Source organism: Triticum dicoccoides, chromosome 3B, assembly GCF_002162155.2.
Source record: "Triticum dicoccoides isolate Atlit2015 ecotype Zavitan chromosome 3B, WEW_v2.0, whole genome shotgun sequence".
Taxonomy (NCBI): Eukaryota; Viridiplantae; Streptophyta; class Magnoliopsida; order Poales; family Poaceae; genus Triticum; species Triticum dicoccoides.
The window spans coordinates 841,175,851-841,195,638 of NC_041385.1; the positions used below are offsets into that span (position 1 = coordinate 841,175,851).

The 19,788-nt window shown below is 48.1% G+C and overlaps 2 protein-coding genes across 2 annotated transcripts; one reads left to right on the forward strand and one right to left on the reverse strand.

The window, feature by feature from the left end:
• Positions 1–7,871: 7,871 nt before the first annotated feature.
• Positions 7,872–10,584, forward strand: LOC119282594 (cationic peroxidase SPC4-like). Its single transcript, XM_037562767.1, has 3 exons — positions 7,872–7,926; positions 9,383–9,636; positions 9,742–10,584. The coding sequence occupies exons 1-3, from the start codon at positions 7,872–7,874 to the stop codon at positions 10,582–10,584; spliced, it is 1,152 nt and encodes a 383-aa protein (XP_037418664.1).
• A 3,208-nt stretch (positions 10,585–13,792) lies between these two features.
• Positions 13,793–17,810, reverse strand: LOC119278831 (thioredoxin Y, chloroplastic-like). The gene is made up of 5 exons (XM_037560169.1): positions 17,625–17,810; positions 16,808–16,896; positions 16,131–16,308; positions 15,910–16,017; positions 13,793–14,137 (listed from the first exon to the last, which is right to left on the reverse strand). Exons 1-4 carry the CDS (start codon positions 17,793–17,795, stop codon positions 15,952–15,954), a joined length of 504 nt encoding a protein of 167 aa, XP_037416066.1. The 5' UTR covers positions 17,796–17,810; the 3' UTR covers positions 13,793–14,137; positions 15,910–15,951.
• Between the last annotated feature and the right edge of the window lie 1,978 nt (positions 17,811–19,788).

A 19,788-nucleotide genomic window follows, 5' to 3' on the forward strand; every position in this document is an offset into this window, starting at 1 on the left:
ACTGAACCAAATTTTCATGAGTGCTGCTTATATAGGCAGATCATTGGTTCCGGTTCATGGGACCAACCGGGACCAATGCAACCTGTGGTCTCGGTTGGTGCCACAAATCGGGACAAAAGCGAGGCATTGGTACCGGTTGGTGCCACCAACCGGTACCAATGCACCCCTTTAGTCCCGGTTGGTGGCATCAACCGGGACCAAAGGTCGTGTGCTGGAATTGGCGCGGTGCGGTGCTATGTTTAGTCACACCTCACTAGCCAAGAGGGGCTCGGAGTGGTTTATAAGCCCCGCCGAACCAACCACTTCGAGATCCTCTCTACTGCAGGCTTACGGGCCTAAAATCACTCTCTGTGCTTGTGGGCCTATTGGGCCTACTGTGGGCCTGCATCCTGGCCTTAGTAATGGGTTTCTAGTCGTATGCAGGCCGTGATGGCCCTGTAGGTGGCACTTTTTTTTAATTTTTTCCCAGTTTTTTTGCTTTCTTTCTTGTTTCTAATTACTTATTTATTTTCTTTTACGATAATTCTTTTTTCTATTAAAGTTTGTAACAAAATTCTAATTACTTATTTATTTTCTTTTATGATAATTTTTTTTGCTTTTAATGTTTTGAACAAAATTCTAATTACTTATTTATTTTCTTTTATGATAACTCTTTTTGCTATTAAAGTTTGCAACAAAATTCTATATAATTTTAGTTTCAATAATACTAGAGGTTTATAAAAGCTTTTTAGTTGATTCCTTTAGTACCAGTTCTAAGGCTGTTACAAAAGCATTTTATTTGGTACAGGTTTTAAGGCTGGGGCCCCACGAGCACCTTTTAGTACCGGTTCGTGGAATGAACCAGTAAAAGAGTTTTTTAGTTGATTCTTTCTACAGCTGTTTTTTAGTCCCACCTCGCCAAGCGAGAGGCACTCGCGGCGGTTTATAAGCCCTGAGTGTAGAGATGATGAAGGGAGAAGCGCAATGTTCACCTGCACGTTGGCCTGAAGCTAAGCAATGTGCAGGTGAGCATTGCGCCTCTCTTTTATTTTGGCATGGTATCATCATTTCATCCATATAGCATATGCAAGAAAGTTGAGAGGGTTACGGCAAAAACCGGATGCACTTCGTGTACAAAACGGACAATCTCTTTCGAAGTATCAGGATATCATACCGAAACTTGTCTGTTACAACATGCATTTCAAATGAACTACAAAAAGGTTGAAAGTTGGCATGGTATCATCATAATAGTTGTGGAGAAAGTCTTCACTTTTTCTTCGATTGTGTCCTTTCCTTATTGCGCCCTAACCATGGATAATCTTCATCATTTATCAGGATGCTTGGGTCAGCCTTGACTTTGAAGGGAGAAATTTCATGAAACTTTTCATAATCTTCGGACATGTCTGTCTTGCCCTCCACTCCCACGATGTCCCTTTTTCCTGAAAGAACTATGTGGCGCTTTGGCTCATTGTATGATGTATTCGCTTCCTTATTTTTTTTATTTTTCTCGGTTTGGTAGACATGTCCTTCACATAGATAACCTATGCCACATCATTGGCTAGGACGAACGGTTCGTTAGTGTACCCAAGAGTGTTCAGATCCATTGTTGTCATTCCGTACTGTGGGTCTACATGTAGCCCGCCTCCTGACAGATTGACCCATTTGCACTTAAACAAAGGGACCTTAAAATCTACTCCATAGTCAAGTTCTCAAATGTCCACTATGTAACCATAATATGTGTCCTTTCCCCTCTCAGTGGCTGCATCAAAGCGGACACCGCTGTTTTGGTTGGTGCTCTTTTGATCTTGGGCGATTGTGTAAAATGTATTCCCATTTATCTCGTATCCTTTCCAAATCGTAACAGTCGAAGATGGTCCCCTGGACAACGAGTACAGCTCATCACAAACAATGTTTTCATCTCTGAGGCGTGTTTCCAACCAACTGCTGAAAGTCCTGATGTGTTCATATGTAATCCAGTCGTCGTACTGCTCCGGGTGTTTGGAGTGCAGACTGTTCTTGTGTTCATCAACATAATTAAGGGGTCACCAAGGTAGAGTTCTCTAGAACTGTGCAGTGTGCTTGAGAGCAAGAATATTCGTCCCTGCATATTATTGTCTCCCCTCCAAGCGTGCCTTTTCCAGTCAGTCTCCCCTCATACCGCGATTTAGGGAGACCTATCTTCTTAAGGTCAGGAATGAAGTTAACACAAAACCCAATGACATCCTCTGTTTGATGGCCCATGGCGATGCTTCCTTCTGGCCTAGCGCGGTTACGGACATATTTCTTTAGGACTCGCATGAACATCTCAAAGGGGTACATATTGTGTAGAAATACGGGGCCCAGAATGACAATCTCGTCAACTAGATGAACTAGGACGTGCGTCATGATATTGAAGAAGGATGGTGGGAACACTAGCTCGAAACTGACAAGACATTGCACCACATCACTCCTTAGCCTTGGTATGATTTCTGGACCGATCACCTTCTAAGAGATTGCATTGAGGAATGCACATAGCTTCACAATGGCTAACCGGACGTTTTTCAGTAGAAGCCCCCTCAATGCAACCGAAAGCAGTTGCGTCATAATCACGTGGCAGTTATGAGACTTTAGGTTCTGAAACTTTTTCTCTACCATATTTATTATTCCCTTTATATTTGACGAGAAGCCAGTCGGGACCTTCATACTAAGCAGGCATTCAAAGAAGATTTCCTTCTCTTCTTTGGTAAGAGCGTAGCTGGCAGGACCTTCATACTGCTTTGGAGGCATGCCGTCTTTTTCGTGCAAACGTTGCAGGTCCTTCCGTGCCTCAGCTGTATCTTTTGTCTTCCCATACACGCCCAAGAAGCTTAGCAGGTTTACGTAAAGGTTCTTCGTCACGTGCATCACGTCGATCGAAGAGCGGACCTCTAGGTCTTTTCAGTAGGGTAGGTCCCAAAATATAGAATTCTTCTTCCACATGGGTGCGTGTCCCCCAGCGTCACTCGGAACAGCTAGTCCGCCGGGACCCTTCCCAAAGATTACGTGTAAATCATTGACCATAGCAAGTACGTGATCACCGGTACGCATGGCGGGCTTCTTCCGGTGATCTGCCTCGCCTTTGAAATGATTGCCTTTCTTTCGACATTGATGGTTGGTCGGAAAAAATCGACGATGGCCCAGGTACACATTCTTCCTGCAGCTTCCCAGGTATATACTTTCGGTGTCAGCTAAACAGTGCGCGCATGCGTGGTATCCCTTGTTTGTCTGTCCTAAAAGGTTACTGAGAGCGGGCCACTCGTTGATGGTTACAAACAGCAACGCGTGCAGGTTAAATTCCTCATGTTTGTGCTCATCCCACGCACGTACACCGTTTCCATTCCACAGCTGTAAAAGTTCTTCAACTAATGGCCTTAGGTACACATCAATGTCGTTGCCGGGTTGCTTAGGGCCTTGGATGAGAACTGGCATCATAATGAACTTCCCCTTCATGCACATCCAAGGAGGAAGGTTATACATACATAGAGTCACGGGCCAGGTCCTGTGATTGCTGCTCTGCTCCCCGAAAGGATTAATGCCATCCGCGCTTAAATCAAACCATACGTTCCTTGGGTCACGTGCAAACTCATCCCAGTACTCTCTCTCAATTTTTCTCCACTGCGACCCGTAAGCGGGTGCTCTCAACTTTCCGTCTTTCTTACGGTCCTCACTGTGCCATCGCATCAACTTGGCATGCTCTTTATTTCTGAACAGTCGTTTCAACCGTGGTATTATAGGAGCATACCACATCACCTTCGCAGGAACTCTCTTCCTGCGGGGCTCGCCGTAAACATCACCAGGGTCATCTCGTCTGATCTTATACCACAATGCATCGCATACCGGGCATGCGTTCAAATCCTCGTACGCATCGCGGTAGAGGATGCAGTCATTAGGGCATGCATGTATCTTCTGCACCTCCAATCCTAGAGGGCATACGACCTTCTTTGCTGCGTACGTATTGTCGGGCAATTCATTATCCTTTGGAAGCTTCTTCTTCAATATTTTCAGTAGCTTCTCAAATCCTTTGTCAGGCAGAGCATTCTCTGCCTTCCAATGCAGCAATTCCAGTACGGTACCCACCTTTGTGTTGCCATCTTCACAATTGGGGTACAACTTTTTTTGTGATCCTCTAACATGCAATCAAACTTCAGCTTCTCCTTTTGACTTTCACATTGCGTCCTTGCATCGATAATGACCCGGCGGAGATCATCATCGGGCACATCGTCTGGTTTCTCTTGATCTTCAGCAGCTTCCCCCGTTGCAGCATCATCGGGCACATCGTCTGGTTCCTCTTGATCATCAGCAGCTCCCCCCGTTGCAGCATCACCGTATTCAGGGGGCACATAGTTGTCATCGTCCTCTTCTTCTTCACCGTCTTCCATCATAACCCCTATTTCTCCGTGCCTTGTCCAAACATTATAGTGTGGCATGAAACCCTTGTAAAGCAGGTGGGTGTGAAGGATTTTCCGGTCAGAGTAAGACTTCGTATTCCCACATTTACTGCATGGACAACACATAAAACCATTCTGCTTGTTTGCCTTAGCCACTTCGAGAAAAATATGCACGCCCTTAATGTACTCGGAGGTGTGTCTCTCACCATACATCCATTGCAGGTTCATCTGCGTGCATTACATATAATTATGTGTGTCAAAATTAAGAAAATCAGACAAATATCTATCTAAAGTAAGAAAATCAGACAAGTATCATAAAGAAGATAAGAACAAGAGGCTCACCATGGTGGTGCCGGCAACGAGATCGGCGCGGGCGATCAACGGCGGTGAAAACGGGGACGGGGCGTGACAGGCCCCTAAATCTAGACAAATCTTGAAAAAATGGAGCTCCTAGGTTGAGCTTCGAGAGGAGAAAGCTTAACTAGTGTGGCTCGGGCATTTCATCGAACACCTCATGTGCATAGGAGGTGAACTAGAGCACCCAAATGACCTCTCCTCGCCGGATTGAAAAAACAGAGCACTGTGGAGTGCTCTGCCGCGGTGGTGGGTATATATAGACAAGTTATTTGTCCCGGTTCGTGGCATGAACCGGGACTAAAGCCACCCCTCCTGTCTCGATTCATGCCACGAACCGGGACCAATGGTTGTGGGCCAGCAGCGAGGACCATTGGTCCCGGTTCGTGGCTCGAACCGGGACAAATAGTTCTACACAAACTGGGACCAATGCCCACGAGGCCCCGGCCGGCCCCCTGGGCTCACGAACCGGGTCTAATACCCCCCATTGGTCCCGGTTCTTCTAATGGGCTGGCCAGGGCCGAACGGTAGCCCTGTTTTCTACTAGTGGATCTGTATACATTGTATGGCGTGCTCAGGGCAACAATGTAAACAGATAGTCAGGGGGTTTGCTCATATATTAAAAAAGGGAAATGTTAGAATACGGCTAGCCGGCCCAACTTTGAGCCGGACGCACCCCATGTGTTCGGTCTGGCTAGATCGCATGCACATGAGGCAACTGCCAGCATCCTGTCATTCCACCTTGCACCCACGTTCTTGTGGGGGGCAGCACCGCCCTTCTTACCCTTATATCTTTCCCACCCCGTGAAATATCTCTCTCATTGCTGTAGCACCACATCTCCATCTCCTTTGCTGCTCATCCCCCTTTTTGCGGGGAATCAGGGTTTTTATTTTATTTCAACAGGGTTACAATAAGCTATTACAAGATCTTGAAAAATAATCTAGAGCTCTATGCACCAACAAGCGGTGCTTCGAGTTGTCCATGCATAATTCGAAAGACAATGAGCTACCCTATTTTACGATCTAGCAATCTTACTCTGTTTGAACTCCCGCTCTTCCATAGAATGTTTGATTTCCTGCTCATACCCTTTCTTCTTCCCCGCAGCAAAATACGATGAGGCGGGGTACCAAAAAGCCGGTCGCACGATGCACCCGGGCCGTTGCAAGCAACCTCGCGGCAATTGCGAGTGGACGCCATGGCTGGCTTCGAGCACTCCTCTCCATTGCTGCCGTAGCCAGACGCGCTACTCGCCATGGCTGGCTTCCAATTTTTGCTGTTAGAGCTGCACCCCGGCGATGGTGGCGGTGTTAGAGTTGTTCAAATGATGACCGGCAACTAGCAAGGCAAGGATACAAGAGGTGCTAGAACCCACTGACTGCGAAGCTGCAACGGGCCATGCGATATGCTGGAAGCAATGCCTCCTGGTGCTGGAATCAGACGCACGCCTCGCTGCTGACGCATTCTTTTGCTGGAAAAAGCATTTTTTTTGTAACTGGTTTTTGTTTTGCTACATCGACTGGTGCAGATTACTGCAATTTTTGCGACTGAGATCTTTTTTCGTAACCAGCGGCATTTTTTGCTGGAACTCGCTAATTTGTTTGCCATAATGAACTAGTGGAGTTTTTGTTGCATAGATTTTTTTGCTGGAACAGTCACTATTTTTTGTTGGAACCAGCTAACTTTTTGCTTCAATCGAGTCTGGGAGTTTTTGTTGCATTAAAAAATTTCATGTTGAAACAGTGGTGCATGACGCTATTGATGTTGCAACCATGGCAACTGCATGTTGCAACCGAACGACGTTAGAGATCCATCTGTGGTATTCGCGCGGTGGGACCAACTGGCGACCGTGCTGCAATTCCCGCGTCCATGGGTAGGACCTCTCCACACCTCTGTCGGCCACGGCCATGACCGCGGGGCCAGTTACTACCTTCGAGGTGTGGAAGCGCCGAACTAGGGGAAAGGCGCCCGATGCTCTGTGTGTGGTGAGGATATGGATTTGGGTGTGAGGGAGGAAGACAATGCAAGTGAAGAACTTCATTTGACACCACATACAAGTAAATCAGGTGGATGGGTGGCGACGGGCCCAGATTTGGGTCAGCCGGCCGGCGCCTAGTAGTAAGTAGTCATTAAAAAAAAGAAATTTGAACAAAAAACCTTTACGACTGTGCCCTCGTAGGGGATTTTTTAACTGCATTTGTTTTGGTCTGTGCGCACTTATCGGTGCTGGTTCACGGATGGGCTCAGAGGGCCATCTTTTCGTCCGTGTGCACTTTTGATGCTGGGCCACGGGTTGGGCTCGGCGGCCTCTTTTATTTGTACGCTTTGGCATCTTTCGTAGCTGACAATGCATGATCCCTGTGTTGGCGATGCAGCAGGCATAATTCGGGCTAATAAACTGGTCACATCCTGATTAAACTTCTGGTATGGTACTAATCGATTCGCCCGGTGGATTTCGCGTCCCGCGCGCACTGGCCACCCGGAAAACCCGGTTGAGGCCCAACTGGGCCCGTTCCCCTTCGATTCTCGTGTAGGCGCCGCAAAGTTCTCTCCCTCATCTGCTCTGTGTCATCTCACCTGATCCAGGCGCCCACCCAAGATGCTCAAGGGCGGAGACAGACTAGCATCGTCTCCGAGGCCGAGCTCCTGCTACTCATGGCGGATGAAGCACCTCTCCGTGCACGTTGTCGTCGTCGTCATCGCCGCCGCCAACAGCTTGGCTGCCTCTGCCGTCGTTGCTGGATCCTTCCTTTTCTCCACCTAGGTTAGTTAGCCTCCATGCTCCCGTCATCCCCTTAGAGCGGCAACGGAGGAGCAGCGAGGAAGCCCTAGGCACCGCCAACAGCTTGGCCCCCGCGGTGTTAGGCACCACGGCGTTCCGGTGACGCCGCCTCGCACCATTGCGTCACGCGACACCCAGGTCGCCGCTGCACCCATGCAGCTCGCCGTCTCATGCATCCATGTGTCGCGCTACCTACGTACGTGTCAAGCACAAGAGGAGCCTCGTCTATATAAAACCAAGGCAGGTAGGTGACTGTGAGCACGTGACACACACGAACCAACATAGCAGAGCAGAGTAGCAGACACACACAGAGACACGAGGAGAGATAGAGAGGCAGGTGGCAGATCGAGAGATGGTTTGTGCCTGGACGGCCAGTGCTCCTCTGCTCGCCGCAGCAGCAGTAGCAGGCCCGGCCCTGAGGGGGGGCAGGGGGGGCGGCCGCCCCGGGCCCCCAAAGCCCAGGGCCCCCCAGGTCTATCTATTTGCTTTGCAGCCCGTAATATCGTGATGGAAAGGCTTCGTCCAAACAGTACGCAAGCAGAAGCAGCGCTAGATTGTCTCAAAAAAAAAAGAAGCAGCGCTAGAAGGGCATCGTCCAAATACATTGTACGCACGCGGAATCAGACCTCGCATCACGGCGCGATCGATGGATCGCTCATCAAAACCCCCTGCGTCCTTTCCTAAAAAAAATGAACCCCTGCGTCCTAAAGAAAAGATGGACCAAACCTTAGAAGGCCAGGCGCTTGATTCTTGCTCCAGTATATGTCCAGTTTATGCATGCGCCGCTGCCTCGTTTTTCTGGAGTCACCAATCAAACATCTATCCCAAGCGGCCATGCCACAGCTCCCTGCCGGAGACACCCCATTGCAGATTTGCAGGTCCTTTACCCGGAGAGGGAACCGCATCAGCATCACTTTCACTGCCACCGCAACGCGATTCTAGGCAATTGCCCTTTGACCCCTCCCGTTCTGAAGGAAATATAACTAGCAGACTACGAGAGAATCAAAGAAGGTATGACTGTATTAACATATGCCCTACGTTTCCCCATGATGATTGATAAATTTTATCTGGATAGAACGATCAAATATTTACTTCTTTGTTGTTGCGATATGGACATTGACAATTGATTGAATGTACATATTTTAGCATCAGATATTATTCAGATTTATGAGCTGGGGTTGCCCTTTGATCCTTCCGGTTGATCCTTGGAAGAAATATAATTAGCAGCCTATTAGGGAGAATCAGAGGAGGCACGACTCTCATAGCATATGCCTGCGTTTTTGCCATGACCATTGACAAATATTTAGTTTGGTAAAACGATCAATATTGCTTCTTCCTTGTTTTGCAATATGACCATTGATTGATTGATAGGATACAATTTAGAGATTGATATTATTCAGATTATTAGTTCGAGGTTATAATTTGATGTATATATTAAGAGGGCCCCATGTTTTTGTTTACCGAAAAAGGCTCTCGCCCGGCTTTATAAATAAAGCAAACCGCCACAGAGCATACAAACCCACACAAGTCCACACACACACCCAAGTCTCACGACAAAGTACATAGGTTCTGCTGAGGGCACAGCTCAACAAGCCCAGAAGGAAAGAAAAAACAACATCATCATCACACAAGGTGCCTAATCAGGCTCCGGCGGAGGCGGCGGTGGCGGCGGCGACAGGCGGACGGCCATCGATCGGATGTCGGCGATGAAGGCGGAGATGGCGTCACGGTCCGGGGACGGCTAAGCGGCCGCCAAAGCTACAAGAAACCCGTGAATTTGTAGAAAGCTAAGCTGCAAGAAACCCATGTTTTTGTTTCGCCCCGGGCCTCCGGAATCTCAGGACCGGCCCTGAGCAGTAGCAGCGGTGGCAGTGGCCTGCTCGCTGTCGCTGGGGTCTGGGGCTCGTGCGGCAGAGCAGGAGGCCGCCGGCGCCGGCGGGGACGACTTGAGGTTGAGGCAGCCTCCGATCACGCGCGGCCTGTCCTTCGACTTCTACAAGCGGAGCTGCCCCAGGGCGGAATCCATCGTGCGCGACTTCGTCCGGCACGCCGTCCGCAAGGACGTCCGCCTCGCCGCCGGCCTCCTCCGCCTCCACTTCCACGACTGCTTCGTGCAGGTACCTACCTTGCCTTCTCTGACTTAGTTGCTTGCCTGCCATCAATCCACTCATTGGTTCATGCATCCATGGGTGCGGCCGTGCCCGCGTCATGCATGGATGCAGGGCTGCGACGCGTCGATGCTGCTCGACGGGTCGGCCACGGGGCCGGGGGAGAAGCAGGCGCCGCCCAACCTCACGCTCCGCCCGTCCGCCTTCAAGGCCATCAACGACATCCGGGACCGGCTGGAGCGCGAGTGCCGCGGCGCCGTCGTCTCCTGCTCCGACATCCTGGCGCTCGCCGCGCGCGACTCCGTGGTCGCCACGGGCGGGCCCGAGTACCGCGTGCCGCTCGGCCGCCGCGACAGCGCGCGGTTCGCCACGCAGCAGGACGTGCTATCCGGCCTCCCCGCGCCCACCTCCGCCGTGCCGTCCCTCCTCGACGTGTTCCACAGCCACAGCCCCGACCTCGACGCCACCGACCTCGTCGCGCTCTCCGGCGGGCACACCGTGGGGCTCGGGCACTGCGCCTCCTTCGAGGGCCGCCTTTTCCCGCGCCCCGACCCGACCATGAGCCCCGACTTCCTCGGCAGGCTGAGGCGGACGTGCCCGGCCAAGGGCACCGACGCGCGCACCGCGCTGGACGTGCGCACGCCCGACCTGTTCGACAACAAGTACTACGTCAACCTGGTGAACCGGGAGGGGCTCTTCGTGTCGGACCAGGACCTCTTCACCAACGACGCCACCCGGCCCTTCGTGGAGCGCTTCGCGCGCAGCCAGCGCTACTTCTTCAGCCAGTTCGGCGTGTCCATGGTGAAGATGGGCCAGATCAGGGTGCTCACCGGCGACCAGGGCCAGGTCCGCCGCAACTGCTCCGCCCGCAACCCCGGCACCGCCGCCGACGGCCTCGAGTGGTCGTCCCTGGTGCAGACCGTCGTGGACGCCGCTCCGGAGAGCCTCGGTTTCTAGCATTAGAATCTACAGTGGTGGAGTAGTAGCTGTTAATCATGTCGAAATAAAATACAGTAGTGACCCAAACGTGTGTTCTGTTCACCAGTTAGTTTAATGGATCGATGCTTATATTGTTGTTTTGTTTGTGACCACCGGTAAAACTGATAACCTCGCTCAGACAGGCAGAGCATGCTGTTTTTTTTTTTTGGTTCTTTTTGGACCTGGCAGCAGAGCATGCTGGTTTTGTTTAGTTTAGCAGCTAGTTTAACCTCCCTCTCACACAGGATGACGTCAAACGTGGAGAAAATTAACGATTCGCTCGTCTCGCACGCACGAAACAAAATCATCGTCGACAACTTATGTCCATTAGGCAACACTATAATTGCGGCCAGCAGAAGGGGACAGTGGTATCCCGAGCTCAAGCCACAAGATGATTAGGAGGCAGTGGTATCCCAACAGAGTTTAAGTTCTAGATTTGACATTGGTGCTCGCATTATTCGTTGAGTGGAAGAACACTTTTTCGTCAACTGCGAGGCATATGTGGTGACTTTTATAAAATACCAAGATGCTATGCCGACTCAGTCTTCTGAAGATGCTCATAGGAATAGGATATACGTGCATGCATTTATAGAAGTGAGTGTATGTTTGTGTATGTGAACGACTTTGATTCTACTATGTCCGGAAAAAAAGCAACAATATACTCCCTCCGTTCCTAAATAATTGTCTTTCTGGATATTTCAATAAGTGACTACATACGGAGCAAAATGAGTGAATCTACACTCTAAAACATATCTACATACATCCGTATGTTGTAGTCCATTTAAGATGGCTAGAAAGACAATTATTTGAGAACGGAGGGAGTACTTTACTTAGAGCATCTCCAACGGCCGCAAGAAACGACGTGCGCGCGCGGGGCGTTTTGCCGCGCTCCAGCGGTGGCGGGATAATCACGCGCAAGGAAACCGTTTGCGCGCGCGCGAAAAGGCGCCAGCTCGCGCCTCATTTTTTGCGCACCGCTTCCGGCGCGCCTATAAAGTGCGGCGCGCGCCACGCGCCTCTCCACGCCTCCTCTTCTCTTCTTCCTCTCCCTCTCTGCCATGCGCCGCTCCAGCGCCCCGCCACCGACGCGCCTCCACCGCCCCAGCGCCCCGCCATGCCGCCGCGCCGCCGAGGAGCGTCCGGCTACCGCGGCGTCCGCCTGCGCCCCAACGGCGGCTACTACGCGGAGATACGCTCCGGCGATCTCCGGCTCGGCCTCGGCACGTACGGGACGGTGCGCGAGGCCGCCCGCGCGTACGACGCGGCGGCGTGGCGCCTGGGCCGGCCGCGTGGCCAGATGAACTTCCAAGACGTGTACACGCTCCAGCAGGCGCTCGACGTCGCCCCGCCGCCTCGTCTGAACACGGCACAAGACCGTGAGGAGCACGCCGAGCGGCAGCGCCGCCTCCTCGTCGCCCAGGAGGACGAGCGGGTCATGGCGGAGTGGCGCTGGTGCCACCCGGAGGACGTCGCCTACGAGCAAGGCTACTGGGCAAGGCGTCGCGAGGAGGACACGCGAAGGCGCCGCGAGGCGCGGTTGGACAGGCGTCGGCGGAAGGCGTTGGCGAACGCGCAGACCGATCTCGTTGCAGCAGGTGGGAGGTCGTTCTTCACGGAGAACGATGATCGTTGGTTGGACATATGGCTATCAACCTCGGACGACACCGCCGAGGATGATAATGGTGATGATGATGATAGCGACTTAGAGTAGTTTTTTATGCTATCTATTTAGTTTTTTACCGTTTGTCGTTTTTAAATTATGTAATCTATGTTTCCGATGTAAAATACTTTTGTATCGTTTAAAATCATATGTAATCTATCTAGTTTCTATGCTTCCAATGCCTATATCCTAGTTTGTAGAATGAGCGCGCGCTGTGCAATTTTTGCGTGTTTGCTGGAGCGGCGCGCGCGCTGCATTTTAGCGCGGCGACTGGAGCTGGCGCTGCGCGCCGCGCCAAACCAGACGATGGGCGCGCGCTAAAGCCTTTTTTGCACGCGGCGTGTTCAGCGGCCGTTGGAGATGCTCTTAATCATTAGGCAACACATGCCTGCACGGTGCTCCAGTACTTCCCTCTAATCGCTTAAATGAATGTATCTAGTATTAGCATTTTGCACTCACGTAGTGAATGCTAGGCCTAGATGCATGCATTTGAGCGACATGTAATTCAGTAGGGTTAAAATATAAAAAAACACTTTTATATTATGAAACGGAGAGGGTATCTTATACGTAGCCGCACATGCGCGCGTGCATACACACTTTGCCGGCCAGCCGACCGACGATGGCTGCATATGCATGCATGATTACTCGTCTATCCTCTTTGGCGCCCCGGCGTCGCCGTAGCCGGCCTGCTTCTGCTCACGGTGCTGCTGGGCGGCGGTGCACTAGCTCGGCACGCCGGCCTCCAACCGGTGCTTCAGCGCGCGCGTGCGCCGTGTTCTTCTTCGCCTCGCACCCGTCGTAGTGCACTACACGCAGCAAAAACCATCGTCGTCGTCCTTGTCAGTTCATTAAAAACACATGGATTGAACGGTGAAGGCGAGGCAGATATATAATGTACCAGGCCCAAGAATGCACCGGCCTCGGCAACCCGCTCGTTGCTCCCGTGCTGCTTCTCCTCCCTCTTGCGGTGCCCCCGCCGCTGCCCGCCTCCGCCGTGGCACTAGACCACGTCGGCGGTGGTGGAGTACGACATGGCCCTGCCGCCGTTGTGCCCATGGCCCTGCTTTACCGTGTGCATTCTCTCTCTCTCTCTCTCTCTCTCTCTCTCTCTCTCTCTCTCTCTCTCTCTCTCTCTTTGCAGCACACGGTAAAGTTATTCTCCTGTCTGCCTTGTTTACCTTCCTTTCTTGTCACAAGGCTAATAGTAACTCTTAACAAACTTATGTGAAACAATCCACACATTGTTCAGTCGGATGCCTCTGGGGCTTGGCTCCTGAGCACACACAGAATACCCGTATGTTTATGGAGAAAGCAGAAGAAAAAGGCTAGCGGAGTTAGCTTAGCCAACCCAAAGCATTAGCATTAGTATCCCTGGCCGACTTCAGTTATTACCAGGGAAGCAAATATACCCGCAGGTGAAATAACATCAGAATAATCGTCCACTTCGGTTCTCACATGGGGAAAACAACATCAGATGTTTTTTCTAACCCAAAATATCCTCATTGGGAACAAATACACACATCGACAGATGCTGGAATCCACAATGGTCCAAGCCAACAGGCGATGATGAATTATAAAGTTGTCTTTCAAGGAGCAGACTAAGAAAATATAGATGCCATGCCACCGTTACCTCGAAGTAAACTTCAGCACTTAACATTTCAACTTGGTAAATATGGATATGGTAATTTTCCGTGCCAGGCAAATGGAAAACCAGAGGCAAAATCTTAGTCGCTGAAAGAATTTACACAAAAGAAACATACTACAAAGATGCTTCTAAGTGTGTGTGCTTCCATATCTTTGTACACCGAGATTTCAGACCGTCTCACATAGTTGGCAGGTCAACCCATAAGGAGGACATTCTTCACACATGCTCTGTATGTCAAAAGCAAAGGCGGCTTTAGCTGGTAGGGATAATTATTGTGCTGCATCAAGCATGAGCTAGGATCCAATATAAAAGCAGCCCGGCAGTCTATATTTACAGCAATTGTCTGATTTAACTCAGAGTTATGCATACTGGTCCAGGTAAGATTATCCTGATCTGAAACGATCAAACGCTTCACCAGTAGCATACCCAACACAAATGTTTAGTGTTTCTAATGTATATTATATACTTTATAAGACATAGTACTAGTCATTTCTTATATTAGTTATTTTGTTCTGATCATTCAGAATGAATACTGCACTCTTCTGCATACAAAAGAAGTAAATAAAGGGAAAACACAGATACTCCCATACAAATCAATTCCGTAGTACCGCTTAAGTAATATCCTACTACTCCAAGCAAGGGATCTATTAAAGTCAATAACAATGCACCACGTCTCTACTCATCAAGTAAGATTTCATTCCCCTGCTATTTTAAACATACAACGCCGACAGACATTGCACATTGCCTACTCAACTTTTCTATTAGAACCGCATTACCTGTAAGGTAAGAAGTTTTGCACATCGCACTTGGGTCAGAACTAAAGTTTCTCTGAACAATTAGGCTTAGGCATAGGCGAAGGGGTGAGCAGATGATAAGTCATGCATAAGAGTAGTGTGGCCAAATGTTTGAATTTGTCGATTGACACACATAGTTGTCTTGATTTGACGTGCAATACGCTTTTATATATAGTTTGCAATACTTTTTGTATCGATCCGACATCTTAAGATCCGCTATTGTTTTTATTATTGCCATCTGTAGTGTAACCTATCCCTTACAGAAAACTAAGTGATTATACATCCGCATGTTGACAGTGATGATTACTTAATTACAGCAAGAGTTCATATTTCAGAAAACTGTGAACATCAGTTTTGGTCTGGTGGGATATAAAATCCCAGCACGTTTGGAACAGTGTTATTAACAATTTACTGTAGTAAAGTCTAACATACGCCTGTTTTTAATCGACTCCAAACAGCAGTTGTGCCAGATATCCCAGTAAATCCCAGGAACAGACCAGTTTGTATCAAACCAACAAGATACTGAATGCAACCATGCACAAATGATTCCCAACCTTATTAATAGAAAGAAAGAGCGCAGTAGCAAAAAAAAAGGCACTGGCATAGCTGCCTAATGGGTAGGATCAACTGGCTTAGAATCCTCAGTGAAAGAAAGACACTCCAACTGCTGTAACAAATCAGGGAGATGGTAAAAGTAAAAGTAATTGTGATAATCTCATAGCGAACTACAGTTGCCGAAAGGTAAGTATATCTAGATTCGGTTAGTTGGGAACAAAATCATGGTGAGCCAGAATACGTAATGGACTTTTGCATAACTAACTTCATCGATTCCATAATCAGAGTTAAGGAAGAAGGAATAATTTGTTTATAGATACATAAACCGGGATGGACATACACAACCAGTGACTGAGATGTCTCAGACCTATATGCCAAACAAAGTTCTGCTAATTTAACATCATTACATACTGCACAATATGTAGTTTAGTTTCTCATTTTGAAAAAAATCAGTAACCATAATGGGAAAGATGATGTAAACATGAGTCATGAATCAATGCAATTGTTTCAAACTGTAGCTTCGAAGGGAATGTTTATTTTTTTTGTAAATTTTGTAACTCAGGTAAAACCACTCGAACAACAATCAACAATGGATGATCCATAATTCAAATATGCAAACATAGAAAGACTTGTTATGGGTAGCAACATACATTTCAGGGGGCCAAATTCCTTGCTGACAATACATGCACATGCTACTTTGGAGCTTCTAAAGCACTCTCAATCTGCAGGATTAGCTGGTCAGCAGGCAACGCTCCCTCCTGAATACCAGCAAATAAACAAAAATAAAGACCAAAGCCACGTTATAACAATTTCATTTGCACCAGTCGAAACACTATTTATAAATGGAGAAATATGAGTGATCAAAACTTACAAAGCGATAACAAGGTTCCCCGTTCTTGAAGATAATGAAAGTTGGTAATGCTTCAATTTTATACTTATTTGCAATGCTTGTATATTTCTCTGTATCAATTTTCACAATGTTAATCTTGTCACTCATCTTCTCATGCACTTCTTGAAGTATGGGAACCATGTATTGGCACGGACCACACCTAACAAAAAGAATTAAAATAAATGCAAACATACAGCATAATGGTATATATTTGCCAATCTTCCTACAACATAGCCATGAAATTTGAATCATCAACCATACTGTAATGAATTATACGTGCTACGAGATCGTATCCACTTTTTTGTCAGAAGGAGAAAAGATGCACTTCTTCATCAAAGTATGTGAAAGAAATTAGCCACAAAACGCAAATCATATAAATTAGTAAGATTCACTTTAGTGTTCATATGGCAGTCATCTTTGGACTAAAGCAAAACTAATACGGTAGCACTATAAGAGCCCACAAGATAAACACTAAAAATAACAGTTAAGAGCTTGGCGGTACTTTCTGAGTAGGAACAGGACATGCCACCACCAAACTCGGCTCCATAAGGTTTAACACAATGACAATGGACATAATTCACAGTATATCTAGTATAGAGAAGAGATGTACTAGGCCATATATACATTCAGGAGCACTAGCTTTGCTAAGGGTCGCTTACCAAGTTGCATAGAAGTCGACCAGTAAAGGCTTTTCAGACTTCTCCAATAACTCCTCGAAGGTAGAAAATGTTTCCTTCTTAGCTTTGACCTATCGGAAAAGATAGAAACAACAGAAAAAGTAAACAAAAAAATAGACATATTTTAAAAGCAGCAGGCAGCATTAAGTAATTGCAACAGAGCAGAATGGTTCTTTTTTTTTTAATAAAACAATGGTTCTTTTTCATTTCTATATGATAATGTCTGTACAAGACTACTGTTTAAGAGGGTTGGACCATTGAGTATATTAGCAGGTGACTAGCCAAAAACAACATAGCTATTGATGGCTCTTCACCTACATCAACTTAACAGCCTAGGAAGTAAACAGACGAGTCGCAGAGGAGTTTATATTATATGCTTAATGTTAATTTTATTAACAGTTTAATTTTATTTTAGCATTATTTGTTGGAATTATGAAGACATTTGGACAAAATAATACTATTCATAGTGTAGTTTTCACAAATCTTGAACCAATGTATTGAACTTATAGTGTCTATATATTGCATATGTAATAAATCGTGGCACTCCCAGAACTAACATCCTAGGTCCGCCACTGTCATAGACAATATACGTTTAACACCAAACTATGTCCTGCTAGAGCGCTACACCAAATTCTACTCTTACTAGGATTGAACTTGACCTCTGAACATAGTACACAAAGCGTCCCCCTTGGCTTCGGATTTTACATGGCAAAGCAGAGATTTTATCTGGTCCAAACTAAAATTCCCCACTAAAATCCCACGACCTAACGGGAGTGGCCCAAATGCACCGAGTACTCACCAGGAGCGCGGCTCCCCGGCGAGGCGGCGCGGCCGCTCGCCGGAGCCCGACGGCCGGCGGCGAGCGGCGGGTTGGTGCCCACTGCGAGGGGCTCGGTGCGGGCGAGCAGGCGACGGCGTAGGCGGCAGGGGCGGCGGGGGCGGCGGCGGTGGTGGTGGTGAAGGCCGCCATGGGTGGGGTCTCCGTGGCTAGGGTTTTGGTCGGCGGCGGCGGCGCGTGTGGTGTACCCGCTTCTCTTATCTGCAGCGTGCGCGTCCTTGTTCGCAGGGAAGAAGAGGGAGGGTGACGTGGTGGACCGGGTTCGCCACGTGGACCACACATCTTACCGAGTTCAGCCTCTGTTCGTCGGATCATCTGGCCATCCGTGTTGATTCGTTCGATCGGCTCAGTTTTTTTAAACATACTAGCTAATTGCCCGTGCGTTCCTACGGGTGTAAAAATATTTTGGTTGTTACACATTAATTGTGCAACAATGCAAGCGTGTACCTTCAGAATCCGCACGCATAAATCATGCTTCGATTTTGCAGGAAAACATTGTAGACTTATTTTTCCCTCAAAAGTTCATGTTTTCCTCCATCCGCTGACTGTCTCCACAACCCAAACTTGCCACCGTTAAAAGCGCATCACGCACCCCCACGGGTACGGGTTTGGCCAAAAAATATTGAGATGGGTGCGGGTTTGATCATGCATTACCCATACCTTGCAGGCGCCATGTTGCAGCAAAGTGTTTCCTATTGGTGGGTCCGCTCGACTAAGGTGGCAATCATCAAAAGTAAACTGATTTACAAATATAAATTAATCTAAAGATTATGTCGCATTCTCAACTTCTCCCTTATGGCTCCTTTCTCTTTCTTCCCTTTGCCCCGTTGAGTACCTTCTGAAAATCACAACGAGTAGCAAGAAAAAAATTTAGTACATTGGAGAAGTTTATCTTAAGAGAAAATTTATACAAGTCAAAATTTAGTAGCTTGAGAAAAACTTGCAATCGATATAAAAGACGGTGATTTCTGCATAAAAACAATACAAATTATATTTTTTCTTAAAAAGCTGACGAAAAACACCTTTATTGTATCTCAATGCCAGATGTAAGTCTAAACAAGTGGCAACGAATAGAAAAGAGGTTAATCATTTCATGAACTGAAAGCTCTTAAGGCAATATATCCTGTCTCAATATATCATAATAATTCCAACGCTCATCTCCTAAATTCTCAAGCAAGCATTTTCTCCTAAATTGAATGCAAAGGACTGTTTGCAGGGGCATGAAAAGGCTAATAATTCTGCTGGGGCATATCTCAAATAGCTTTGCTGGTACATCCGTACAAGCCCTACATAAAGCAGACTGCTTACAGTTTTGAGCATCCAACCAAATTACAACTATTCAGTATGATTATTATAATATAGTTGTGGTTAGTTCAATCAGCAATTCAGTATCATTATGTATTATTGAAGGTGGTAGTACATACAAATTTCCATTGTAAAATTCTGAATATCCACACTAATTCAGTAGCACTATTTGACATCCATTGGTTCTGCAAACATAGTAGTATTTCTTGCATAAAACAGCAGCCGATTCCCATGAACTCCTGGACTGTTCTAGAAGCCTCTTTGTGCTTCCTCTGCAGAATTCAACGGGACAACAACAATTAAAATAAAAAACGCACAGAAAAAAAAGGAAAAGCATGTCCGCTGACCACGGAAGAAAGTGCACGGCAGAAGATTAAGATTTTCGCTAGCCCGTGGAGAAAAACGAAGATGTGATGGGGCTGCTGGCGGAGGTCGTTGTTGGAGTAATGGGGTTAGGTTTGAGGGAGGTGGTGTGGCCTGATGCAGTGCTCACACGCACGCTGCTTATGGGCTCGCAGGTCACAGGCGCACACTGACTTGGACCCCGGCAGCCATGGCCTGGCCTCTGTCAAGAGGAAGTCACAAAGTTGCCGCTGGTTGTGGATCTCTTCAGATCAGGGTCTCCGTCGTCGATCTAGGAAGGATCGCGGGTTGGGGCTGGACGGCTGCGCCCCTTGCCCGCAGCTGGTAGTGGTGATGTTTGGCGGAGGCCGCCACAGCGAGGCGATAGGAATGGCGTAGGGGCGAGGCCGCGGATGGGAACCCTACCGGGATAGGGAGGAGTCCGATCTACCCTGTACCTCACGAGATCGGAAGAGGA